General features: G+C 44.5%; 1 protein-coding gene across 2 annotated transcripts in view; it reads left to right on the forward strand.

The window, feature by feature from the left end:
- The first annotated feature begins 494 nt into the window (after window positions 1-494).
- Window positions 495-26,953, forward strand: part of DHRS12 (dehydrogenase/reductase 12) — a 32,071-nt gene continuing 5,612 nt past the window's right edge. Inside the window, exons 1-9 of one of the 2 annotated variants that reach the window (XM_062020468.1) lie at window positions 495-665; window positions 1,158-1,291; window positions 4,971-5,053; window positions 9,580-9,672; window positions 11,183-11,264; window positions 23,358-23,419; window positions 24,094-24,198; window positions 24,736-24,826; window positions 26,571-26,708. In XM_062020468.1, coding sequence (XP_061876452.1) covers window positions 610-665; window positions 1,158-1,291; window positions 4,971-5,053; window positions 9,580-9,672; window positions 11,183-11,264; window positions 23,358-23,419; window positions 24,094-24,198; window positions 24,736-24,826; window positions 26,571-26,708 — 844 coding nt within the window. In that variant the 5' untranslated portion in view covers window positions 495-609. Of the gene's footprint in view, window positions 666-1,157; window positions 1,292-4,970; window positions 5,054-9,579; window positions 9,673-11,182; window positions 11,265-23,357; window positions 23,420-24,093; window positions 24,199-24,735; window positions 24,827-26,570; window positions 26,709-26,953 lie in introns of those variants that run through there. The other variant, XM_062020469.1, reaches the window with a different exon arrangement.

The following is a 26,953-nucleotide window of genomic DNA, read 5'->3' on the forward strand; positions in this document are numbered from 1 at the left end:
TTCCATGGGTTTATTCGTTACACAAACTGCTACTTAGTACTTGTTTATGTTTGTGCAAGAGCATCCCTTTGCCAGCTTTCCAGAACAGAGGCTGAAGGCCCTGGTTCAGTATCACTGCTCCTCCAATCCAAAACATGTCACCTCATTTCCAGCCCTGGCATGGTTGACAGAGGCATCTACCCCAAACAAGTGCCCTGGGAGGCTCTCCTTCCTTCCTCTGCCACCGCCATCACCAGACTGTTTCCCTCATGGCAGGGGCTACTGGCAGCACTCCCCGTGACGCCCAGCTGGCTGAAGGCACCTGGGCAAGGTGGCTAAAAGCTGTTCCTCGCTGGCTAATAAAGGCGGGAAATGGAAGGGATAAGAAAAAACAATCCACAAATGACCGTCGAGGTGGAAGAGAGCACAAGTTCCTCACACGGACACACACGCTGCCCTCAATCCCGCCCCTCGTGTGGTCAGGCAGTAATGGCGGCAGCCGGGGCGGCCCTTCGGCCTTACTTAACGGCGGGCGGGGAGCGCTGACCGGGCGCCTTATGTAAGGGCAGAGGCGGGGAGAGGTGGGGCTGCTTTCAGCCCCAGCCCGGCCGTGGCGGCATCGGCGGCACCATGTCCTGGTACCGCAACGCCGTCTGGTTCGTGAAGGGGCTGCGGGAGTACACGAGGTACGGACAGCGGCCCCGGGGAGGGCGGCGCGGCGGCGGCAGGGCGGGCGCTGCGCTCGGGCTGGGGGCGGTTCTGTGCGCCCGAGGGCGTTTAACCGTTTGGAGGTGTCGGGTTTTTTATATCTTTGTAATGGAAGCCTTCCCAGCCGCCGGAGCAACCGCGTTCGAACGGCTCGGCTGTGGGAGCGGCCCGGTCGCACTGCCAGCGCCCGCTGCGGGCCCGCCCCGGGGCTGCGTCCGGGCCGCCTCCGCGCCTCACGGTGTGGGCTGTGTGGCAGCGTTCGCTTCGAGGTGTTACTGCCTCGCTCCTTGCACTGTCACTGGCACTATACGTAGCTTCTCCCACGAGTACAGAGAGTGATGCGGGGCGGGGGGGGGGGGGGTGTGTGCAATTTAGCATATGCTGAGCTGTGAGGGGAGAAGGCTTTTCAACCCTCCCCTGTGGGTTTTTTGTAAGTTCTAGTTTCTCACAGGTGTCTCTGGTTTCTTCAGGAGTGGCTATGAGTCTGCTTCCAAGCACTTCAATCCAGCCGACGTGGAGGTGAATGTGGCTGGAAGATCCTTTCTGATCACTGGCGCAAACAGTGGTATTGGCAAGGCCACAGCCACAGAGATAGCGAGGAGAGGTGAGCCAGGCTGTGGTGAGGGGCTCTGAGCGGTCATTACAAAGAGGATGGAAGGAAGGGGGTTTGGCTTTCCAGTACAAACACAAAGACTCAGCTCCCTGGGATGAGGGATCAGTTGTGGTTTTTTACAGGGCTGGTAATGTGGATTAGAGGTTTAAGCATGACCAGTACTGGGAAAACTGGAATAATGAAACAAAATTAATGGAGAGGGATCTGCAAAGTGTTTCTCAAGTGCACGTTTAATTAAAGAACATTAAAGAAACTGTCTGGGTTATAGTGGCATCTAAGGATATAAGTGATGGATCAAGGTCTGTTTAAGGCTGATGCAGTACAAGTAGCAGTCTGGCTGAACTTGAACTGTTTTGAAGAACTTAAAAACATATGGTATGATGGAAGAAAATTGGCATTGCTAAGCTGGGATGGGAGACTTATGAAAGAAGCAATATGGTTGTGCTTGACCTTAGTGATAATCTGGAGTTCGTGCTCTTTAACTGATTACATGCAACCATTTTTCCTCTTGCTCTTTGTAAGCAAGGAGAGGGTATGAACTGGAACTAGCTACTATTGAAGGATAAAACTAATCCCCTTCAAAGTTGACAAAATAATTCCTGTTGTGCAAGAGTGATAGGAGTTTTGGCATGTAGAAGAAAAGGGAGGAGCTTGCGGCTCTGCTCTTCTTGCTTTGGTGTCATAACTGCCTTATAAAGGGAAGTGGTGACTTGGTAAAATGAAACTAATTCAAAATTATCAGCATCAAAGAGCCTTTGGGTTAAAGATCCCTGTCAGTGCTAGTATGTGATTGATTTCAGGTTCCCACTACTGCCATTACATGTAACAGCCTTATGTAAGTATTACTCTGTCTGGTGACTGTTTTGCTCACAAAAGAATATGCCTGCCAGATTTTGCAAGCTGTCAAGCAAAGTGGATCTGCATACAATTTGGTCACCATGTCTAGTATTTGGAGCCCAAAGAACAATCTTGGGCTCAGACTGCTTGTCTGATACGGTATGTGGGTGTTGCTGTGCATGTGAAGTTGAAATGACTTAACAGTATCTTCCTGATCCTATCCTTGCACATGTCGCTCTGAAACTCAATGTCAGCTGTTGGGCTCTGGCTTGTCATTGAATCTCTTCTTGAATCTCTTCTCCACTGTGACAAGAAAACAAGGAACTGAGACTTAGGAAAATAATAGCAATCTACGTTGACATGACCTTCAGGCACCTCAGATCTTAGTAAATAATGATTGTCTTGATGACAACCTCTTTAGTCTGAGCTTAGCTGTTCTCTGAATTGGTGTCTTATGGGTATTGTAGATTTGGGCTTTCATGTATATCTTGTGAACTGCACTTCTAGTTTGATGCAGTCTTCTCCCAAAAACTCTTGACAATTCCCATGTGTTGTTTATGTTGAAATAATTTCAGCCTTTGCCATGGAAAATATGTTCAAATCCCTTTCCTAGCTCATAGGTCACACCAAAACTTCCCTCTCTCCTTAACAGCAAGAAAAAAAGTTCATACTTAAAGCCCTTCAAACCCATCTCTGTTTTCATTGGATGTTTTCCACTGTAGACCGAGAGCATTCATGATTGGCTTGAAGGCCAGATACTTCTTCCATATGTTTAATTTGTAGCTTCACACATTACTTGTTCTGTCCCCTTTGTTTTGGGAAGAGCTCCTTAAAGTTCTGCAAATACATGTCCTTAACTGCCTTAAGAACTTTAATTAAAGCCCTCCTTTTTGGTCCCTGTGAGAATGGCCAAAGCAGCTGGCATTGGACTGTGGCCCTTCTGATTTGCCTTTTCTCTCTCTCATGAAATCTGTTCTCCATGGGGAAAAGGCTGTGTGTATGTGTTCAGTGCCTGTTTGTGCACAGTCCCGTCCATGCCTGGTATATGTGTAATGCAAACAGAAGATGAAGCTGTGGTAAACATTGATTGGTGTTGTTTGTGTGATTATCCCCGATTTGGAGTTTCCCACTGCTGCCTCTGATGGCACACTTGGTAAAAGTAAGCCTGACAGTGCAGTCTGGAGGAGTCAATCTGGCAGTGTAATGGAGTCAGACCCTGTTAGAATGTTTCAGAAGAGCCCCGAGGCTTGTTGCCTGCCTCAGCTGCATGCCCTGTACATTTGCTCTAGCGATGCTCAATGGAAAAACCTGTCTCACTAACAGAAAATATCTGCTCAGTGTGGCCTGGACTGTGCAGTGTGTGACTGCTTTATCCCCAAGGTAGACTTGATGTCTTGCATTTGGGTTCTGGGCACTAAAAGAGTGACCTGTCATCATTGTTTCTATTACCAATCTAGTGGTGTACTGCTGGCACTTCCTAAAACATCTTTAACAATTGGTAGGAGTAACAAGTGTGGGTACTCCTGTGTCTGAGATAAACACATTACTTGTAATGATCACAGAATACAAAGCATAACAATAAAAAAGAATGATTCCTACCTGTACTTGAGTCCTTGTTTTGCAGGCTGTCTTTCATGTGGTCATGTAAGTATCCAGGCCTTTGAGAGGAGCTTTGCCCGGCATATTCCTTTCATAGAGAAGTTGACTGGAAGGTTATTTTATCCAGCATTGTTGCCAATACAAGATCAAAACAGCCATTTCTTTGTCTTGCTGAATCTTGAAACCCACAAGGACAGAAATTGTGTCCTCTTGGGACAGCCTGATCTACTCAGAGGAAAACTAGGGGAGAACTTTTTTCGTAATGCCTGACCTGAGCCTCCTAAGCTGCAATCTGAGGCCATGGTACTTGTCATATTGATCACTGCTGAGAAGAATTATTCTATCTGGCTTTTTTATTTCATCTTCACAGAGCAATGCCAGTCACTTGTGTTGTTCCAGCCCTTTACTGAACTTTCTAAGGCATGTACTAAAAGAACCATTTACAATACAGATGCCTTAGCTTTAGTTTCCAGTGTAGCTCTGGTATTTTAACAACACTAAACACAATGTGCAGACAGTACTTGGAGTGCTGGGGCCTTTTCCACACATGCAGCCTTGCGTGAGGACCCTCTTACAGCATGGTATTTCCTTCTATCTGCTTGCCTTGCGAGAGACCAGAGCCAAGCAGAACTCCTCCACCTGGCTGACTATATCTGCTCTTTGTGTCCCAAACCTTTTGTTTGAAGGACTTTTACCTTTAAAAGACCATTACATTGGTCTTTTGACAGACCCTGTTGAGATTCTCGGTGTGCCCTGTCTTCTGGATTGGTGCCTTTACAGGGGGAATTTGTTCCTGAGAATGGCCCGAGGCTGGTGGACGGTTCTGGGGTGCTACAGCCCTAACCAGCCCCAAGCTCATCAGCAAGTCACGGGAGCGCTGAGAGCTCCACAGACCTCAGCTTCAGCAGCATTGGTGAAAAGTCACCACTCAGCACTTGGCAGCAGAGAAGTGGGACTGTTGGCTGTGCACAGCTCAGGAACATTCTGCCTACTGGGAAGCTCCTGTGATATTTCAGTGACTGCCACTGCTATTAGCAGGCTATAGACTTCCCAGAAGCAGGAGGGTGATCAAGAAACGGGTTTTTTTAAATTTCATTTGGATTGTATAAAAACTAGCTTCAAACAAGAACTGCAAACAACACGGGGCTTCCTGGCCCTCCCTCTTTGCCGATGCCCCCCTCCCGTGCAATTAGTTAATTAATTAAAGACTGTCTTTCTGGTCATAACCCACCAGGTGGCACAGTTCATCTGGTTTGCCGAAATAAGGAGAGGGCTGAGGTCGCCAAAGCAGAAATAGTTACGGAAACAGGCAATCAGGTGAGTCGTCTTTCAGTCTTTTGTTTACTCTTAGACTGTTTATAGCATTAAAGACCTCAGAGGCCGTTGAGATACTCTGTGTTGCCATTTTGCTGTTGGGTTTTTTAATAGTCTTTTCATACAGACTTGGAAACATCTAGTGGTTTATCATCCATCTGGTTTGAAGTGATTTAATTTTGCTAGGTGATGTTTTCTGTGATTAATAGCGTTTCCAGCAGCATGCCCATGTATGTAATGTTTGTTGGTATGTTTGGTGATGTCCTACTTACTCTTTCTAACTATGTGGCTAGGGCTTTTAAAAGTTAATGCATTGCAACACTCTTGCAACAACTTTTATGACTTTACAGCACTGGAGGTTTCATATATCTGAATAACATGCTTCTGATTAGCTAAGATTGGCTGGTCTCTCAAGTCCTGTGTGTGGTCCTAGTTCCATGCTCCATGTACTTTTCTGTCTCCTTTCCTGTTACTACTTCTTCCTTGCCTCCTCCCTTCTTCTGTTATGTTTCCTTGTTGCTCCTGTATGTGTCCCTGGACAGCATACTCCTGTAGCTGCCACTGTTGTTTTTGCTGACTGTTCAGGAAGGTGTGCTTATGGAGAAGTGCAGTCATTGTCTTTCTATGTTGGTGCAGTGGTTTAGACTGGTACGGAGTTGACTTTCTTTGGAGCAGCTCTTATGGTGCTATGTTTTGGATTTGTGACCTAAACAGTGCTGCCAACCCATGCTTTTGTTATTGCTGATGAATGCTTGTGCAGCATCAAGGCCTCTTCTCCTTCCCATGCTCCCCCACCAGTGAGCAGGCTGGGAGTGCACAAGAAGTTTGCAGGAGATAAACTGGGGCAGCTGACCAAAGGGATATCACATACTATAAGATGTATGAGCTGAGAGAAGAATGAAGGACCATCATAATTATGTTGACTTTCCAAATCCCATTGTTTGTGATGAAGCCCTGCATTCCTGGGGATAGCTAAACACCTTCCTGACCAAGGGGAGTTGTGAATGAATTCCTTATTTTGCTTTGTTTACACACACAGCTCTGCTTCACTATTAATCCATCTTTATCTCAACCCAAAAGTTTTGTGTATTTTACCCTTTTGATTCTCTCTCCCATCCCACTTGGAGGGCAGTGAGTGAGTGGTTATATGGGGTTTAACTGCCTACTGGAGTTAACCTACAGCACTTGGAGAGCCATCTTCATCTTAAATAAAGATTTTGGCTCTTGAACACAGTGTTTTGATTCCAGTTATAGTTTTTAGTGTGTATCAAAAATTCTGAAGACATTTTATGGTTAAAGATACCTTAATGACTAAATTTCTGCTCTTTGGTTTCAGCTCCCTAGTGTGACACAACCAGCATTACACTTCAGTTCTTTAATGTAGGTGAATTAGATCAGTCCTTATGTAGAAAGAAATACTTTCCAGCTGTCTAAAACTGTGTAATCCCATGGTTACAGTAAGACTGGTAATTATCTATGTTTACCTCCTTTTGTAACTGCAGTCTGACAGCCTGGGAAGAGGGGTGAGTTTGATGACCTCTGAAGATTTCTTGATGTTCTGTTTTCTGTAATTTGGTGAAACAAAACTTGAGGCAAATAATGTTCTTCCTCTAAAAGCTGTACAGTTGCTGCATTCCCGCTTTTTGGTAGGCTTCAAACCTGTAGTTTCTGCAGTCATGAAAAAGTATGGGGGTACTACAGAACTCGTTTTGGAGGACCCTGGGGACAGGGCACTTGCTCAGAAAGCAGCATTCAGTGAAGTGTTAGACAAGCTGTAGAAGAGGCCTTGTGGGACGTTTGACAGCACTGGGAAGAGTAATTTTAATGAGGAGTTCACAAGAACATACTTCCTTTTTTAAGTGCTCCTTCAGAAACAATCCAGAGTGATAATAAAATCTGCAACTTGACAAGGTTTATCCAGACCTAGCTTGCTCATGCAGATCATCTGGATGGAGATCCTGGTGTAGTATATGCCAAAGATTTTTATTTTCTATAGCAACACATGCTGGAGTTTAGTGCTCAAACAGAGTTGTCATTTGGCAGGGACCTGCCCCTAGGCCTGGGAACTGGAGTGTTCTCCTAATCTGTTAAATTAGCTCTAGTCATGGACATTAGGTCTCACTTTGAAAACAGCTTTGCTCTCATCAAGGACTGTTAAAGGGAACAAGCTTTGTTTGAGCCAATGTGACAATCTTGTGCAGATAATTGTTGATTTAGATCTTTTTCAGTCTCTGAAATCACTTGTAATATTGAACATCTGTCCAAAAAACTTCTCTTCTGTACCAGTAGATAATGGTAGTTGCTTCGAGGGTAGAAAGCTTTTTGAGAGGTATCCAGTTAGAAACAGTAGAGCAGTGTCAAGTTTTTGGACAGAAATTAACATTACAATGAGAAAATTCTGACCTAACTCAAAGAGATGAAATCCAGTGGCAGGAGAGGAAAAGAAAAATCACATGTTTGTTATCTTCAGGGATGCAGAATTGTAGGCAGGGAATAATGCCTTAAAATTTTCTGAGCTTCTTCACTTATCTCATTTGCTTGTGTAATGAGTATTTCAAGAAACAACTTGGAAAGAGAGGAGGCCCTTTAATGATTATTTGTTGTTTTTCATGAGAACACATCCTCTGCATAATTATTTTAAAACTGCCTTTTCCTGGGGAACATCATAAGACCGTCTGTGGTGTGTCTTTGAGACTAAGTGCCATCTAAGAGAAGAGTGGGAGTTGACATGCCTTTTGTATGCTGATAAATGCCACTATACTTGTACTGAGTAGAACACAAATCTGCAAAAAGCAAGAGAATTGCCTGTAACAAACAGTAAAAGGTCTTTGATGTTTTGGAGAGAGGATATATTTCTAGCTTTAGTGGTTTAGAAAATTATAACTTTGCTCCATGTCAAGCTTTTCCTTTGTTGTTTTTTCCTGTTGCATCTACATTCCTGGCCATAATATTTAAAAACATTGCAGGACTGTTAATTTAGCAGTTAATGCCACAGTTAGCATGGAAGGGGGTGCAAATAGCACTGACACCTCAAGACAGCTGGAGTGGGAGCCGTGATGGAAGTGTGCCCTCCTGCCCTGTCTACAGTGCCTGGGCCTGGCACGTGAGAGCTCACCCAGACAGCCCCAGGGGAATGATGTGGCAGAGAGCAGGCTGCAGGCAGTGACTGGTACTCTCCCCTGAGCCTGGGGCAGAGCTCGATGGTGGCCTCATCTGTTGGATTCTGTTGGCCCCAGGAGATGAGCAGGTTGCTTAACTGTAGGGAACAGGAGATGGACAGGGTCTTTGCAGAGTGTAAAGGAGAACAAACTCCACGTTGTGTGAAAGGAGGGACAGCTGGAAGCTATGCTTGAATAAGTGACAAATAGAGACTCCTAAGATGAGGAGGAATAGAAGCTTGTGGCTGCTGGCAACAGAAGGCAGGCTCGTTCTCTGCCTGCAGATGTGCATTTGTAGAATAGGTGTAGTGCCATGGTAACAGATGAGGAAAAACAAAGTCTGTCAGGGGAAGTGTTGGAGACAGATGAGCCTGAACCTGTGTTGGCACTGGGAGGAAGTGGTGAGGGGCCAACCATACCTCAGGCTGACTGAACAGGAGTGTAGCCAGCAGGCTGAGGGAAGTGTCTCTTCCTCTCTATTAAGCCTTCATGAGACCAGAGCAGGAGTCTGTGCCCACTTTGGGGCTCCCCAGGATGAGGAGGTCATTGATGTCCTGGAGCACGTCTGGTGGAGGGCAGCTGAGGTGACTAGAGAGATGGGACATGTGATGTGCAAGGAGAGGCCAAGAGGGCTGGTTTTGCTCAACATTTAAGAGCAGAATGCTGAGATGGGTCTTAGTGTAGTCCACAGGCACATCATAGGAGGGTAGTGCCATACTTCTCTTGGAGGTCTGCAGTGAAAGGACAAGAGGCAGCAGACAGGAAAAACGGGAAAAAATCTGACTAGATACTAGGGGTTTTTTTTTCACCATGAAGGTGGTTAAAAAAACTGGAACAGGGTGCTCATAGAGGCTAGTGAATCTCTGTCTCGGGAAATGTAATTTCCCTGGACAACCTGATCTCAGTTACCTGCCTTGAGACTATAGTGGGACTAAGTGGCTTCCAGAGGCCCTTTCTAACCTAAATTGTTCTCTAATGCTATGACTTTGAACGTTGCTTTGGAAAGTTGCTTTCAGCAAAAGAGGAAGCTGCTGTATGAATTGTTTAAACAGAAGTTTTGCAAGCTTTGCAGTGTTTTTCTAGTTCTCTGCTATGCCTGGCTGTCTCATGTATATTTATCTAAGTAGGACTCTCTTTTAATAAATTTGGCATTAAAAAGCTATGTATTAGTAGCAACTGAATCAAGTGACTGAGCATGTTTTAAGAACTAGAATTAGATTTCCCAGTTGTGCATCTTAACCTAAGTGTTTCGGCTGTGTTCTGGACATACTGCTTTTTCATACTGCTTAAATACCTTTTCACCTAGATGGGTTGTAACAGACAACAGTCTCCTCGCTGTCCTTGTTGATTGAAACTTATTTTTTCCTTTAGAATATCTTCTTGCATATTGTGGATATGTCTAATCCCAAGGAAATCTGGAAATTTGCTGAAAAATTCAAAAGTGACCATAAATTAAATGTGTTGGTAAGTTTGTGTATTTAAATCATGTGTCTCTTTTTGTGGCAGGCAGCCTATGATTTTGCCCAACAAGTAGTGTTGATTTTGCAAGTTGGCCCTCAACTGACTGCTTAGTTTTCTCTAAATGTTTTTTTTTTTTGCAGTAGTCTCTATGGTTTGTTTGCTCTTGTCCATTCTCAATTCACATACAAAGAGGTATGCTACAAAAACGAAGGCAGTAATTTTTTAGCTGCATCTTTTGAGGTTCTGTTGACTTTCAGTGCTTTGTCTTTTAATAACTTTTAAAATAACTTTGTCTTTTCAAGGACTAGCTTTAAACTTCAAGAAAAAATACACTTTTATAGAAAGTCTAGTTAGAGCAGTCTAAACCAGAGCCAGGGAGAGGACAATCACCTAAGCATTGTAGCTGGTAAGGGGCTCAGTACACTTTCCCCTTTATTTAGCAGTGAAAATTTGGTCAGGGGACTGTGCTAAAATGGAGACACCTGTGCAGTTGTTTTGATGCTTACCAAGTGGGGAAATTCTAGTTGAAATGGGAAAAGAGCTTTTGAGGAGTGGTAGTGAAGAAGCAGGGTGGTATACGGGGGCAGATCTCTTTCCAAGGTGGGAAAAAAAATCTCAAGCTGCGACCTGATCTATGTTGACCTGCTTCTGCAGGGCGGTTGGACTAAGATGATCTCTAAAGATCCCTTCCAACCCTACCATTCTATGATTCTGTAATTCTGAGCTGCCTCTGGAAGGTAAGACAGAGAAAGAAGTGTCTGAGAATGTTAGCTGCACACAGTTTGCAAGCTTCTGACTGTTGCTGGGGCTTTGTCTTACGGTGCATCCGTGCTGTGTGGTGCAGTGCTGTTTCAGCAACATGTGAGTCAGTTGGAGTATCTGTGCAGGATTGCCAAGCAGAGAGGAAAAACTGGGATCCCTACAACCAGGGCACAAAGTCAATGTGGAGCATCTCTGCAGGTAGCTCTGCTCATCTCAGGACTAGCTTGATGGCAGCAATCTACTGACTGGCTAACCTGCTAAATTTGGAACTAATTCTTTGGATTTGCTGAAGGTGAGAGTTTCTGTGGCCCATTCCACCTCATGTTGCACAGCTTCCTGTAGTGGATTTTCCCCCGACAGTGAACACGTCACCACACAGCATGGAGGATGTGGAGTCAGTGTGGTCTCTCAGATGAGACTTACTCCACGACTTTAAACTCTTTTCTCACAGAAAGTAATATGCAAGCTGTAGATCAGCTGCAGCAGACTAGTAAGGTACTAGGAAGACTCTTGGCTGTTAGTGTAATACACCTGTGATGAGCCACTTCTCTGAAAATCCTTTCTTTTGTGAAAAACCTTTGTGATCAGTGTCAAAGTAGTGTGATTTGGAATAGCATGGTTTATTGAAACAGTTTGTAGCTTTGTGTTACAGTGTCAGAAACCAGCAAACTTAAGATGGACTACTTGTGCCTCTGCTTTTGTTTGTAGATATTTGGGTAGATTATCTTGATTTACAGGAGTTGTCTTGCAGATCAACAATGCAGGATGTATGGTGAATAACAGAGAATTAACTGAAGATGGACTTGAAAAAAACTTCGCCACAAACACTTTGGGTGAGTATTGAAAGGCTTAGTTCTGAAACATGCCTCTGTAACCAAAATAAGCTTGTTTTTACAGCTGGGTTCATGAGGTATGTGTTCCTGCTCAAAGAGGGACCGTGCCATTGGTATGCCAGGGAAGAAACAGAAAAGGAGGAATATGACAGCTTGTTTGGAGTGTCATATTAAAAGTTTCAGTTTTTCAGTTCCCATATTTATTTACTGTATGTCTTTATTTATCATAGCAGCAGTAGACAAATACAGATAAGATTGATTCTGAAATTTGCCGGGAATCTTTGTTCCAAGCCCTGCTACTATTGATGCTCTTTGTATAAGTGTGCTCCTGTGGCTTGGATAGAGCTTGGAGCATGTTCAGATATTTAAAAAGATATTCCAATGTTTCAGTAGGCTTGATCAGCCTTGTTTGATGTAACAGAGGCACTGTGTGGGAAGACTGTTCCTTATATAGTGCTCTGGACATCTTCAGCAGATGCAACACCTGGTCAAGTGGCTTAGTAGTACTGGGTAAGTCTTGGGCACTCCATGTAAGGGGCATATCCCATGAACTGCATGGTGGAAGTATGAGGCAAAATGAGGGAAGCAAGTAAAGAGGGAAAGGGGAGATGTGAATGAGCAGGGAAGATGGTGAGCAAAGTAGAAGGTTGCTCCATAAAAGTCATGGAACAGACATGAACAAACAGCTAGCCAGCAGACAGAAGAGCTGCCTGCCACCACTGATATCTGTAGGGCTGAAAGCGGCACCTCTTGCGAAGAGAGCTGCTGTGTTTGCATCAACCAACAGTCTTTTCCCTCATCTTCCATGCAGGGTAGGTGACTTTCTCAAGAAACTGTCTTTAATATATTCAGAAGTGACACATTAAGGAGGAGCTGTGGTGCTTTGTTTCTGTATGTTTTCTCCTGTTTATCAGTATCTGGGGGGAAGAACAGGGAAGCTTAGGCTGTAAAGATCAGGCATTTTTAGAGCTAATGTAGCCTGGAAACCATTGTTGGGTTTTATTCTTAGCCCTTTTTCATGTGTAGCTTCCTTAACTCCTATTTACTTTTGAAAATTAACATTTTAGGTATAAATGTCATGTGCTTAGCAAATACAGTGCACACTGTTTTTTCTTCAAGTCTGACAATATTAAACTGACAGGTAGGTATAAAGGCACAGATTGATTTTCTTCAAATTAATCCTCTGCTAACACTCTTCTGTTTCTCCTGGTCAAAAATCAAATGGAATGTAATTTTGCCATCAAATTTCCTGTGGCTGCAGAAGTGCAAGAACCTTGAGAAATGTATTCACCTTAAATTAGTTTAAACTTCTTGTGATTTTTCAAACAAAAATCCAGTGATCCAGTGCAAAGGTGCAGCTCTTCCAGAGAGAAGCAGAGTGAAATAAATAACAACAGTTTGAACATGAAAGCATATTCTGGTTTAGTTTGATTCACTGAGGAAATTAATTGACGAGGAACTGTACTAGTGCATTGCTTGAAGTAGATTTTATCACACAGGTAGAAGCAGTGAGTTCTGCTTTCCTAGTTGTAAATCAGCCTCACTAAAGACATGCAGCTGCACAGGGAAAGCTGAATTATGATTGCAGCATACAAGGAAAGTGCTTTTATTACCTTTTATGAATGTTACATACAGATGTCCTTTATTCATTTGTATATCACTTTCTGTGTGACTGTATAGGAAGGTCAGGGAAATGATTGCATATTTGAGCAGATAAGGTAAGACAGATAGGTAAGTCATCCACTTGTCCAACTTCTGCAGGGTTCAGACAAGGACTAGGTTGTTTGCTCATCCTGGTTATCTCTAGGCAACAAGAAGGATTAAATTTTGAAGCTTTTATAACAGAGTGGGACTTGGTTGAGCTGTGAGAGGCTGTGTGGAGAAAGCTTCTGTGCTTTCAGGTCAGGCACACATGAGGGACCAATGCTGTCAACAATGCAGCTTTTTTTCTCTTCAAAAGTCAGAGCTGGGGTAATAAATCATATCTGTTGGAGTCAGAGTAGGAGAAAGCTGTATGAAGAAATGCCTGTCAGAGTGGATTCTGTGTTAAGTCATTTCCCCTAAGCACTAAGTACACTTGGGTGCGATTTACTTTGGAGAAGTTACTCTGAATCAGGAACTATGTGTGGTTATGGGTTCCCAGCAAAAAACTTGGCTGAATTGGATATGGCTGCTGTATAGGTTGGCTGTAAACTAGAATGTGGTCTGAGAGAACAAGTTGAATTCTCCTCTTTGCCTGGAAAAACTAAACCTTGGAAGGTGATGTGGGCTTAGTGTCCCTGTTTTAGAAAATCTGCAGTTGTCTACCTCATCAGCAGCACAGAAACAGTAACTCACAACTGCCTGATTTCTGCAGGATTAATATTGGTAATTATATTCAGATTTTCACAGGAAAGGAGTTTCTTCTGTCTTTCTTTCACTATTCATTTCTATCCTGGATCTTAGCTCTGGTCTAGTAAAGGAGTGTGTAGGCTGTTACTAACAATGCCAGACTCTGAACTATAACACGCTTTAAATTCAGAGCAGTCTTTGAATTCTGCATCTGATACTTGATTGGCGTTATGTAAGCTGTAGAATTGCTCGTTGAGGTGTCGAAAATGCTGTGGAGCTTTTAAATCCAGGCTAGGAATATTTTCCTCTTGACTGGCTTGTTAATCTGTTTTTGAGCACAATGGGTGTTAGAGTTCAGTTTTAAGTGGTTATCTGACTTGAAAACACTTTATATCTTGATCTTTTCTTGGACATATATGGGACAATGAGTGCCTAGGTCCTCTGGTACATAATCTGTATGAAAACAATATGGATTAGAACAGAAAGTAAACTCTTGCTGTGAAACACCACTGACTAATCGAGGACAGGTCGTTGAAATAGGAGGCGGTAGAGTCCTCTCAGGTGTTGTCAGGATATACAGGTGGGTGAAGGCCATGAAAATGCAAAAGGCAGGTTGGCAGCTGAGGCTTTGTATGCTTTGTCCAGTATTCAAGGTCAAACTGTAAACTGCTTTGAACAGGCAAAGGCAGCTGGATCTGTGCTGGTACCAGGCACCCTTAAAATGGGACTCGTACACAAAGGCCTTGTGGTTTGTTGTGTTTCTGTTGTTGCTGTCACATGACACGTCTTTCTCTTTTTCTACATCCCCAAGAATTGTTAGTGTGATTGCAGAGAGCAGAATAGCTGTGGAACACACAGCGTGGTGTGGGAGAACTAACCAGCTACGGGTCTGAAATGGCCCATTGCTGATTGAGTCACTCCTTCAGTAAGAAACTGAGTGACTGGCCTGGGGTAATGTGGGCAGATTCCCTGAGGAGCTGCCAGTCCTGATGGACTGATTTCATTTGTGAATCCTTTAGTTGCCTTTACATTTCCTGGGTTGTTTCCAGGAGCTGGGCAGTGACAAGCAGTTGTGTCTTCTCATGAGACTTTACAGACTTCTGAGACAACACTTCTGTCTTTTAAATTATTTTTTGATTTTTTTACTTCACTTGTTTTAGCAAAACTCTCAACAAAGAATAATCAAACCGACAATAGTCAGTCATTTTGGGGAAAAAACTGGCAGCATTAGTATGCAAGTGGAGGCAACAGCAGTATGTTCTCATTGAAGCACTAAACATTTAACTGAAACAATCCTTGTTCCTCTATTTTATAGCCTGACTCACTTTACTTTTACTCAACAGATCTTCTTGCTTGCCATGGAGAAATGGCATATGTGTTACATTTTTATTGCTACTTACCAGCCGAGGGGATGCTAAAACACACTCAGAGATAAATAAATGATGCTCCTAGTATGCATCTTTTCTTCAGTCTAATGTGCTCTCATGTTTTAATAATATGGCCATATACATTTACTCTCTGTGCAAGAAGGGACGAGGACAGAGGAAACAAGATGATTTTCTTCCCCAGTAGCAGTACAGCCCACGTGTGGCAAATTGCCTAACCTGTGTAGATGTTTTGTCAGTCTCTTCCCTTCACAGAAGCCATATCTAACTGGTGTTTTGCAGAAGCCAGCATTGCCTAGTGGGCTGTCTTCTGAACTACTAGGGAGTCCAGCAACTTGGATAAGAAAACCTTTGGCAAGATGACCTAACCTGTGAAAAGGAGACTATGATACCAGTTTTCTTTCTAAAGAGCTTTGAGACCTGGGGATGAGAGGTGTTACATGAAAGGATACATTTGAATATAATTGCAAATCAACTGGCCATAGGAAACAGAGGAACCCCTGGGCTTTGTAATTCAAGGGCAATGTAAACCTTTGTTTTGTCTTTCACATTTGTTAGCTCTTCCCCTATACTGACAGTTATTGTTAGGGTGGAACTGGCCCCCAGAGACAGCACACTGGAGTCTTCATTCTGATCTTGTACTCAGGAAACAGACCCAGAGGCATCTCTTACTTGGAACTGCAGAAGCCAAAGGCTTACAAAGACAACCTGGTCAGGGAAGGATGTCAGTTTGGTTTTCATTTTGTTTTAGGGGTTTTTAAAGACTTGGACATAAGAAAAGCAAGCCAATGATTTTTACCAGATGAATGAACCATAGACATTTGTACAATAAAAGTGGGGAGGGGTTTGTTCTCACTTTTTTCACAGTTGGAATAACACTGTTCCTATTAATACTGCAAAGCTCAGGCAGATGGGAAACTTCACTGAGCGCAGTGCTGGCTGCATGCCCTTATCTGAATGTTAGTAGATTGAAAACCTCACCAACAATTTACCACTAATTGCCAGATAGAACAACAAGCAAAAACTATTCTAGAATTCACCGAGACACTTGGGTCTGCACTAATTGTCTCATCAATTAATTTGACGTAATAAACAGGTAATGGCTTTCCGATATTACTTCTGCTCAAACCATCATTTTCTTTGCAAATTAAAGTACAAGGTTCAGGGCCACTTTAAATCTGTAGAGCAAATAGGAGCATGTGTTCATGTACTATGATTATATGTGATATCCTGTTGATTTCCAAGTCTGAAATGCATGAATCCTAAGAAGTCTTCCGGGTTTTAGCAGGCTAAAGCTGAGTTACAACACCAGCATTCTGGAAATCTGCCTTTGCAGTGTTTGTTTATTTTTTTGTTAGAGCTGTTCCATCTTTTAGTTAGTTTCATGTTCTAGCGTGGAAAGATTTGTAGCCTTCTGTAGGAAAGGCCAGTGTCTCATACACTGTAGGCTTCTGTCCCTTGCACAGGGATAGTTTTCACTTTGGTTATGCTGTGTTGGAGATGGTGAGATCCACAGTCAAGTAACTGTTGCAAGAATGTGCAGAGCTACCTTCCTGCAAGACCTAACAATAGTGTTTTCGGTAGAGTTCCTTCAGCTTCTACTTCAGGTCACACAAAAGGTTGCCTAATCTTATATAGAAGCTTGTGAAAAGCAGACAGGCTGATTTTCATTGGATTTGGTGTGTTTTTTAACAACTTAGTCTAGGAATCGAATGTTTATCTCCCTCACAGCTCCTCCTATTCTACACTTGCATCATTAAAGTTTCCCTCTGGTTGTGTGAGTTATCGCTCAGACAGGTTGACAGGGGAGCCCACTGTATGGAATTAAAAGCAGGAGTTGTTAATTAAAGCACAATATCAGATGACTCAACTGAATTGAGAAGACCTCAGAGCAAGCAGAGCAGTTACAAAACACACTACAAGGGAATGCAGAGTCATTATAACTCTCTTTTTTGAGCAAATAAACATGAAACTTAAATAAACATCAGTGTGATCAGCACTTGGGAGGGAGTGTGTATGAGCAAAGTGCCTTCTCATTGAGTGCCATCCTGGTTGCATTTCTGGAATCACTGTGTGTCATGCACAGACTGACAACCCACAGTCTAATCTACAGCAGGACAGAGTTGGTGGAATGGTTTGTGATGGAGGAGTTGCTGTATCCTTAGAAGAAATCGTTAATGACACTGTGTAATACATGATTTCCTATTATGTGAGCTCAGCTTCAAGACATAAAACATAGAGGAATTTTTCCAAAGAAAAGCAAATGTTGGGAGGATGTTTATCTTTAAAAGAAAATGTGCATCAGTCCCATGAGCCTCTTTTAACTGGAGAAAACAGGGCCAGTGAGTGCTGTGTCAAAACTCATTACACAGGAGAGGGCTGGAGCTTGCCCAGTAGATTTCTCTAGTCAGCTCTTCACCTCAGCAGAGTTCAGTGAGGGCAAGATCAAACCCTGTATGTGGGGGTGACTGGATGCTTACTCATCCCCTTCAGCATTTCTGCTGCTTCTGAGCAAGCTCCCAAGTTCCTCTTGCCAGACTCCTTTGTGGCACAGTGAATGCTCCTATTCAGAGGAAACGTATACCATTTTACCATGGCTTATTTTTTTCCCCCACCATGACATGAGTGGGAGTCAAGCTGTCAAGCCATGTAGACAATGTAACTTCAGAGGGCAGAAAAAGGCATTGTACAAGAGTCAGGCCTTTGTTACACAGATGTTGATGCAGGTAGGAGAGCCATATGTCCAACTCTGCCTTGTAGATCTACTCATAGCTGGCTCTGAGGTGTGTGTGTGGGAGACTGCTGCTCAGGTTTCTGCCGTGTGAGCAATTAAAGTAGTTTGCTCTTTTCCACGGGCACTGAGACCTGTGCAAGAAATGGACCATAATCCAGGGGAATTACTCAGACAGAAACATCTTGCTCCCCATTGCTGTGCGCCTCAGAGGGCTCTTGGTTCCTCTTTGGCGTGGATACAACTGCTGGGGAACAGGCAAGGGGTATAAACTGGAACACAAGAGGTTCCAAAGAAATACAAGGAAGAATTTCTTCACTGTGAGGGTGAGAGCGCACTGTAATAGGCTGCCCAGAGGGTTTGTAGAGTTGCCTTCTCTGGAGATGTTCAAAACCCACCTGGATGAGTTCCTGTGTGACCTACTCTAGGTGGTCCTACTCTGGCAGGGGAGTTGGACTAGATGATCTTTCAAGGTCCCTTCCAACCCTTAAGATTCTGTGATTCTGTGGTGGCCTCAGGGCTGAGTGTCTCCATTTACAGAGTATCTGCTTGTAACAAAGACATACTTTCTCTAGAATCTCCCAGGAATAGTGGCAGTTCTTTTTTTCTGGGATTAAAAAGGGCCTTCTTTTGTTTCTGGCTGAATCCTGAAAGTCTTCTCAGGATGGGCAGGATCACCAAGATATCCAATGCTTAATGCTTTCAGTGCAAAGCATGTCACTGTTCATCACTTTTCCCTCCATGCACCTTTTAAAAAGTCTGCATGGTTTGAACACAGTGGTAATTAAGCATTAATCACACCATTTTTACCTAAGCTCTGTGGGAGGAGGTTTCTCCTTTAACAGACAACAGTGACTTTTGTCAAGGAAACACACTAGAATGCTGAGTGTTCATTTTGGAAAGGCAGGTGTCCAGTACGTTGACGTTAATAATTATCAGCAAAGGGATATACAATTTGGATGTTGTCTCGATTTCCTTGAGTAGCAGGGAGGAGAAGGAGGTGTATTTTCTTCTACAGAATCAGTCTTGATTTTTCTTGCAAAGACATTTTTTTTCTTGTCTTGGTTTAGCAAGGAGCAGCTTTTGCTTGGTAAGAGGGGAAGGGGGTTGCAGTGAAGACCCGGTAAAGAGTTTTTGGACTCTCCTGGGTTCAGACCCACCTCTGGCCCAGCTGGGCCAATCTGGTGCCTCTGCCACCACTATTTAGGGACGGGAATCTGAAGTGCTGGCAGGAGGTGTAAGAGTGATACAAGATGGAAGTGAACACGCAGACCCTACAGTCAGAGAAGGAGGAAAGAAGGAGAAGCAATAGACCAGAGACCTCTCTGCAAGCCGTGGCGAGAATGCAGGCTGTACGTCTGCAACCCCTGGAGGGCAATGGCAGGACTGAGAGCCACCAGCAGCTCCATGTGAGTGAGCTCGGATGGGTGAGGGACTGTGTGGGGAGATGGCCATGGCCCAGGCCGTGTTGAAGAGCCTGCGCGCCGCAGAGCAGCCCCACACGAGAGGCAGAGAGGAGCTGCAGCCTTTGGGATAACTGCACATCGGAGCAGCCTGTTCAGGGCTGCTGGGTGTGTGAGTTACCCCACGGACTTGCAGGGAGGACGGGTCCAGAACCCGCCTGCCCTGAGGAGGAACAAACGGCAGAAGCTATGGGGAATAAACTGACTGAAACCCCCACTCCCTGCCCCCCCCCGAGCCATTCAAGGGGGAAGAGGTAAAAACACCAGGATCAGGGCTCTTAAAAGGAAGAGGGGAGATGTGGGGAGAAGGTGTTCTTAAAAGGCTGGTCAGACTCTTCATTGTTGTACCCCTCCATGTTGTTTTGTGTTGGTTATGTTTTGGGGTTTTATGGTCATGCTTTAGTTGGTGTTGGATTAAATTATTTTCTGTTTTCTTCCCCAAGCCGAGTAGCCTGCTCTGTTTTGTCCTGAACCTTAAGCGGCAATTAAGCTCTCCCCTACCTTTGGCAGTCCTCAGGTCTTTGGTACTTGAGGCTAATTGTGGTCTTTTGTTCCCCGATGGGCCTAAACCATGCCATTTCTTTACTAAAAATAAGAAAATTTTCCTTATTAGTTTTTATACTGTTACTGCAATTCATGTTTTTGTAAGGCCTGTGTCAGGCAAGGCATTCATTTGCTTTTCATCCCCTAGCACTTAGAAGTTCAGTTTAGTGTTAGCACTTGCTCTTGTACAGCTGCGCTTCGCAAGACACAGGCCGTGAGGTCAGTGGCTGTGCTGGGCCTCTGCACGGGCTGTACTGGGCATTCTGCTGCTTTGTGTGCATGTAACTGTCGGGCCATGTCAGTACAAAGGGGGAAATTTCAGTCAGTGAGGGTGTGTTCCAACCATCAATGTACCTTACTCGTAAGGTATATCTACTCTGCTATTACTGCACTACATTTCTTCTCCAGTTTGTTTTACCTCACAGACCAGCCCAAGCAAATGAGAATGAGTATGTTTGTTAAAGTAGTAAGGGGGTTGTGTTTGAACACTTAAAATGGGGACAATATTTGGTGAAATATTTAGTAGTGGGAGAAATTAAACACTTCAGTCTTAGCATCTGATATGTCGCATCTGTGTATGTTTTGAGATCCTAGTGCTTACCATAGGAAGCTGGGGGCAAAGCTGTGCTCTGTCAGAAAGCAAATGAGCGAGTGGTTTTGTGGGTGTGATTGTTTAGCCCTGGCTGGGTGCCAGGTGCCCACCAAGGGGTTCCATCACTCCCCCTCCTAAACTGGACAGGCCAGAGAGAAAGATAACGAGAGGTTTGTGAGTCGAGCTACAGACAGGGAGATCACTCAGCGGTTACTGTCACGGGCAAAACAGACTCAACTTGGGGAGAAATGGTTTGATTTATTAATGAACAATCAAAATAGAGTAGGGAAATTAGAAATAAAAACTGGATCTTAAAACACCTCCCCCCACCCTTCCCTTCTTCCTGGGTTTCAGCCTCCTCAGTGGCTCAGGGAATGGGAGTTACGGTCAGTTCATTACAGATGGACTTTGCTGCTGCTTCTTCTCAGGGGAAGGCCTCCTCACACTTCCCACTGTGCGGGGTCACTCCAATGGGAGATAGTCCTCCACAAACTTTTCCAATGTGGTCCTTCCCACGGGCCACAGCTCTTCACAAACTGCCCCAGCGTGGGCTTCATTCATGGAGTGCAGTCCTTTCAAGAATGAACTACTTCAGCCTGGTCCTCCGTGGTGTCACAAGCCCTGACAGCAAACCTGATCCAGCATGGGCTCCTCTCTCTTCGTGGATTCCCAGGTCCTGCCAGGAACTCACTCCAGGGTGAGCTTCCCACAGAGTCACAGCCTCCTTCAGGCATCCACCTGCTCTGGAGTGGAGTCCTCCATGGGCTGTGAGTGGGTCTCTGCTCCCCGGTGGCCTCCATGGACTGCTGGGGCACAGCTGCCTCACCATGAGCTGCAGCACCAGTCACAGGGGAATCTCTCCACCAGTGCCTGGGCACCTCCTTCTCCACTGATATTGGTATCTCTGGAGATGTTCTCATATTCTCACTCCATTTCAATACATTAATCACAGAAGCATTACCCCTCCCCTGCTAATTGGCTTGGCCTTGGTCAGTGGTGGGTCCACCTCAGTGGGAAAAGCTTTTAGCAGCTATTTTTTTTTTCTTAAAGCTACCTCTGCAGCCCCTTGCTATCAAAACCTTGCCACACAAACCCACTACATTGGGGCAAGAAGATGGAATGCTGTGGCTCTGTGGGATTTACTGAATTCTTAATAAACTTGAGGAAGAGAGGAGACACTGGCTTTGGCTTTGCAGTTCGTTTACGGTTTTAAATAAGCACATAAACTTCTGACAAGCTGTAGCTGCTATAAGCAGAATTTTTGGCACTGAGCAGTTCTGTCATCCAGCTGGAGAACAAAATGAAACTCGGTTGTTAATGAGGCAATGTTAATGCATTCATCTTTGCATCCCTTTAGAATTAACAAATCAACATGAAGCCTCTCAACAGTGTAAATTAATCTGCAGGACAGTAAAATCAAGCGTTGTCATAGCTGGTGCACTGCAGCTCTGCCTTTGGGAGATGCAGCTTATTTAACCAGAATGTGATACTCCTTTGCATTGGAAGGATCCATAGCAAATCAAATTGTAATCCAGGTTCTCAGCTTGCACTGAAGTGATTTTCTTTTAGGTTTTCTTTACACCATGGCAGCCTCTCATGACAGTCAATGGTAGTTCTGGTCCTAATGATGTCATCGTCCAGTCTCCCCACCACTACCAGGGGAGACGCACAGGCTTCTCCTTATTCACTGTCGGCTGCCTTTGCACGCCTCTTCTGCTGAAGACAGGCTGCATTTCCTCATCTGCTGTGCACTCGCTTTGTTTGCTTTGCCAGGGTTTTTAATATATTGTGTGCACGTGGATGTCCCTCTGATTATGTAGAGAAAAGGGAGACTGCTGTGACCAGTGGGAGAACTGAAGAGTTTGTTCACTGAGCGTGTAACGCGTGTGATTTTGGGAGCATATTCGTAAACATTCTAAGTGATCTCATTGCCTCCGTGGAAGGGAGGTTATAAAGACATATGCTGAAGTCTTCATGGCCAGTGAAAAACGTGGCCTCAGTAGCTCATGGAAAAAAAGATGTTTATGGCTGACATGGAATTGTTGAACTAGAGCCATTTGTGAAGAGATGAGAGGGAAGTATTATCCTCTACACAGAAAGACCAGACTAAATGGGGCTAAACCCATTTTGAATTAAGCAGGATTTTTAACATACAGTTTGGGGTGGGGGAGGGGAAATGAAAAATATCTCTGAAGAGACAGAACCAAACAGAAATCCCTGTGTCACACTTGAGCGGCTGAAACTTCACTAGGTGTGTCCAAATGAAATGCAACAGCAGTTGGAACAGTGTTTTGAATAACAAACTTTACTGGTCATGGTAACAGCTGTAATGGAATATATTTGTGTGATGTGTACAAATCTGTGCTAAATGAACACGATTAAAGTGGGGAAGGACACAGTTCAGTTTCCCCAAGTAATCTTAGCTCAGCCTTGAGCACACAACATTAATACTTTTCCCCCCAAGGATTCCTTATCTTCTGTAATAGTCATGCCTGGCATTTAAGAGGCTGTTTTTATGTGCAACACAAATCAAAAGTGTCAGCATACTCTGAAGAAGTATGCACAGCAAGAAGGCAAAAATGGACGAGTCTGAAGTGCAAATGCAAGGGCCTAAAACACAAGTCTGAAGCACAAGGTCCTGCTCTTGCTCGTGACCCGGCATAGATAAGTGTATATGTGCCACATATGGAAGGGAAACACACTCCCAGTTTCTTCACTGGCACCCACCCTCAAAGAAATCCATACCTGAGCCAATTTGGCTTCAGAGGCATGGCTGAATGTGTTGAACACTTTGCTTTATAAATACAATAAACATAAAAGTCTATAAAAGAACTGATGTGCCTCTCAGTGAGTTCCACACCGACATGGACCACTACAAGTTGAGTTGCCATACTGCAGGTGAAGCAGCAAAAAAGGAAGTCAGCATTAAATTCATGTTAGGTTTCAGAAATAAAGAGACTTTGGGGTCACTACAGAGGGTGGGGAGAGAAGAAAGAGTTCTTTTTATAAAGGAAAGAAAAGTTAATATGGTTCCTGTTTATCTTTCAGGTACATACATTCTGACGACTGCCCTGCTGCCCCTCCTGGATAAAGAAGTTGATGCCAGAGTGGTGAGTCTGTGGTGCTGTTGGAAAGTGGTGTTTTACTATTCTTCCCTTCTGGTTTGTGGCAGCATTACTTTGACTGTAACATTTCCAGAGTCCTCTTGTATTTTGCTAACAGAAACCTCCATCTCCAAGGCAAAGCCTCCTGCCTGCTACTTTTGAACCTTTCATTGGAAATCAGAGCAAAACATTTCCTTTGGCAACTTGTCCTTCTACTTTCCCTGAGGCAAATTATCTCCCGCATCGTAGTGCAAAATGCCTCTAGCAGGAGCATAGGCTTAAAAGAACATTACAGCTCGTGGTGTAAAATAGGACAGGAGATTTTAAAATGAAACCTCCCAGGTTTTGTACAGTCTCTGGTTTTCTCTGTAAATGCTAAACATAAGCAGTGCTATTCTTCTATTTCCTTTCTCCCCAGTACTTTTCAGAAAGCAGCACCACAAAGTTCCCTGAAGGAGTCAACATCACTTTGAATGAAAACCACCTTCAAAAATTAATAAATCCTCTTTCTTCCACCTCACCTCCACATAGGAGCACAAGTGTAGTGCAAAGAGTGTGCAGAGGAATCCTGCTCCCTAGGGACTTCCAAGTAGGGCCTGAAGAACACCTTACATGCATGAGGGTGATTGCAGGGAGTTCCTTTGCTTTTCATTCATTTGCTTTTGTTCACTTGATTACAGATAACTGTCTCTTCTGGGGGCATGCTAGTTCAAAAACTGAACGTATCGGACTTGCAGTCGGCAAGTGGGACGTTCGATGGGACTATGGTGTATGCACAAAACAAGGTACAGTCCACGGCTTTGAGAGCAAAGCCCAGTGCTCATTTGCCAGGCAGCTTACACCATCTGCTTTGCAGAAACCCTGTTGTTTACTGCTGCTTCCCCTTTGCACCCAACCTGTATGGAGGCACGCAGGGAGCAGTCTGCAGGGATGTGATGGCATGTGCTGGTGAGCTCAACCCATCTTGCATGGAGAGCGTGGCTAGGCTTTGATTTGATGTCAGTCTCAAGGGGGAAAACTGTCTTTAGCTGATGGTTTTCTGCCTGCTTTGCCCTTACCTCCAGTCTGTAGCACGTAGATGTGGTCAGTAACAGCAGTGTAACCACTTTAGAAGTGAGCTTGTAGCCAGGATGTGGATTGCAATGGTGGTCTCTGGCAAAGCTACCCAATAAATGTAGTCAGGATGAGCGAGGCTGTATTTCTGCTGTACATAAATGCCCTGGTATTTACAGCACATTGAGGTAGTTTATCTCCCTGGGAAGCGACTCGGTGGACAGGCTATTGAACTTGATGCTAGCCTGGCTCTTTTTGCTCTCTCCTAGAGACAGCAAGTTGTCTTGACAGAACAATGGGCAAAAGCTCACAGGAACATCCAATTCTCTGTTATGCACCCTGGCTGGGCAGACACTCCAGGTAACAGCTGCTTGACAGTCTGGCTGACAATCTTTCTCTTTTTTTCCCCCAAGATTAGTCTAAAAGAAAAGAGAAAGAGACTTTCTGGTAGATTTCTCCAACAGGTGCAGTGATTTCTTGGCTCCAAACTGGTGCTTGAAGTAGTTTTGTACTCCCTTGGTAGCTCTTTTGTGCACAGTGTCTGCTGCCTCTGCATAGCCAGAGAATATTTGTGGGCAATGAATGATTCCAGCTCCACACAAGTGCCCAGCAGGGCCATAATGCTTGGAGCTAACCTTTATGTTTGTGGACGGTTAAACACAGAGACAGAGCTTCTGTCTTTCTAAGTACCAACATGCAGATGCTGGGAATTTGCAAGGGCATGTCGGAAATCGGAGCAGGCAGCGCTGTGCAAGCCCCCCTCCTCTGCTCTTCCCCTGAACACATGCTGCCACAGAGAAGCGGCAGGTTTGGGCAGAGAGCCCTTTGTCTGGGCTGCAGCTGTTCCTCAGGGACTGTCCCAGCAGGACAGGAGGGCCTGCTCCAGTGGCCTAGGGAGCCGTTGCATTCCAGCCCCCGCTGCCCAAGCTCAGGATGCACAGCAGCAATCTGATCTCTATATCTTTTCTAGAAACAGTTTCCCAAATGTGTTTCTGATGACAGAAGCATTTACCCCACCTACTTTATGCTCAAAAACTGCCCTTTCCAACTGAATATCCTAATATTTATTTTTAAAATGCATCGATTTTTGCACATGGTTTGTAGATTTCAGACCTAACGAACCATAAAGTTATCCTGCCTTAAAGCTCCAGGACTCTCCAGCCCCCAAAAATAAACAGCTGCAGGGGATGGGCCTTCATTCATCACTTGTTAGACAAAATAAAAGGAAACTAGAGTTTAAATATGAATGATGCAGTTGGCTTTGGTGCTGCTCACTATACGGTTTTTAAATACAGTGCTAAACCTGGCGATGAAATAAGAGCTAAAAATCTAATCAGATCACTTGGGGTTTGGTATTTGAGTTTCCCCCATGACTTTGCAGTTTAAGGCCACCAAGATGATCAGAGGACTGGAACATCTTCCTTACGAGGAAAGGCTGCGAGAACTGGGGCTGTTTAGTCTGGAGGAGATTGAGGGGGGGTATATTTTTAGGTATCTAAAGGGTGGGTGTCAGGAGGTTGGGACGTCTCTTTTTTCTATAGTAGATAGTAACAGGACAAGGAGTGATGGGATGAAGATGGAACACAAAAAGTTCCACTTAAACATCAGAAAAAACCTTTTCCTGTTCAGGTGAGGGAGCCCTGGCACAGGCTGCCCAGAGGGGTTGTGGAGTCTCCTTCCTTGGAGGTCTTCAAGACCTGCCTGGACATGTTCCTATGCGACCTGATCTAGGTGACCCTGCTTCTGCAGGGAGGTTGGACTAGATGATCTCTAAAGATCCCTTCCAACCCTACCATTCTATGAATTGGCTGAGGAACCTCTCTCCCATCTGGTTCTCAGTTCCTACTAGTTTAGTCCCTGTAGCTTGACCCAAACAAACAACTGGTGGATCATCTGGCAGTTCAGCACTATTCCACCACAAATCGTCATACTCCTGGCTGTGGGGAAATACTCATTTTCTTTCATAACCTCTGAGGTGCCTTCTCTTCCTTTCACACTCACAGAAGCAATTTTGAGCTACTCTTTTTTGTTGTTATTGTTGTTTGTTTTTAAATCAAAACAAGCCATGTGTGGCAGGCCACCATCCCATTGTTATTCTTTGTAGCTGTGAGGTCGTCAATGCCAGATTTCTACCAGAAGATGAAGAATGCCCTGCGCACGGAGGCCCAGGGAGCCGATACTGTTGTGTGGTTGGCAGTGTCAGCTGAAGCAACACAGCTCCCGAGTGGATTGTTCTTCCAAGGTGAGGCACTAAGTGCAAGGCCCTATGTGGTGTAGGAGATCCCTAAGCTGCCCCAACAGGAGGATCCCCTTCTGACTTGGGAGGGGATGAAGGCTCCACCAGGCAACCCCTGTTCTAAGGATAATGTATTTCTCAAAGTCCTTCCAAGCCTAAAGGTTCGAGTGAGCATTGAGCAACCAGAGAACCACCATGTTATGTTCCTGCTTTTGTCCTCTAAAGCAGCTGATAGAGACTTCAGAGCAGTT

Source organism: Colius striatus, chromosome 1 (genome assembly GCF_028858725.1).
Source record: "Colius striatus isolate bColStr4 chromosome 1, bColStr4.1.hap1, whole genome shotgun sequence".
Lineage (NCBI taxonomy): Eukaryota > Metazoa > Chordata > Aves > Coliiformes > Coliidae > Colius > Colius striatus.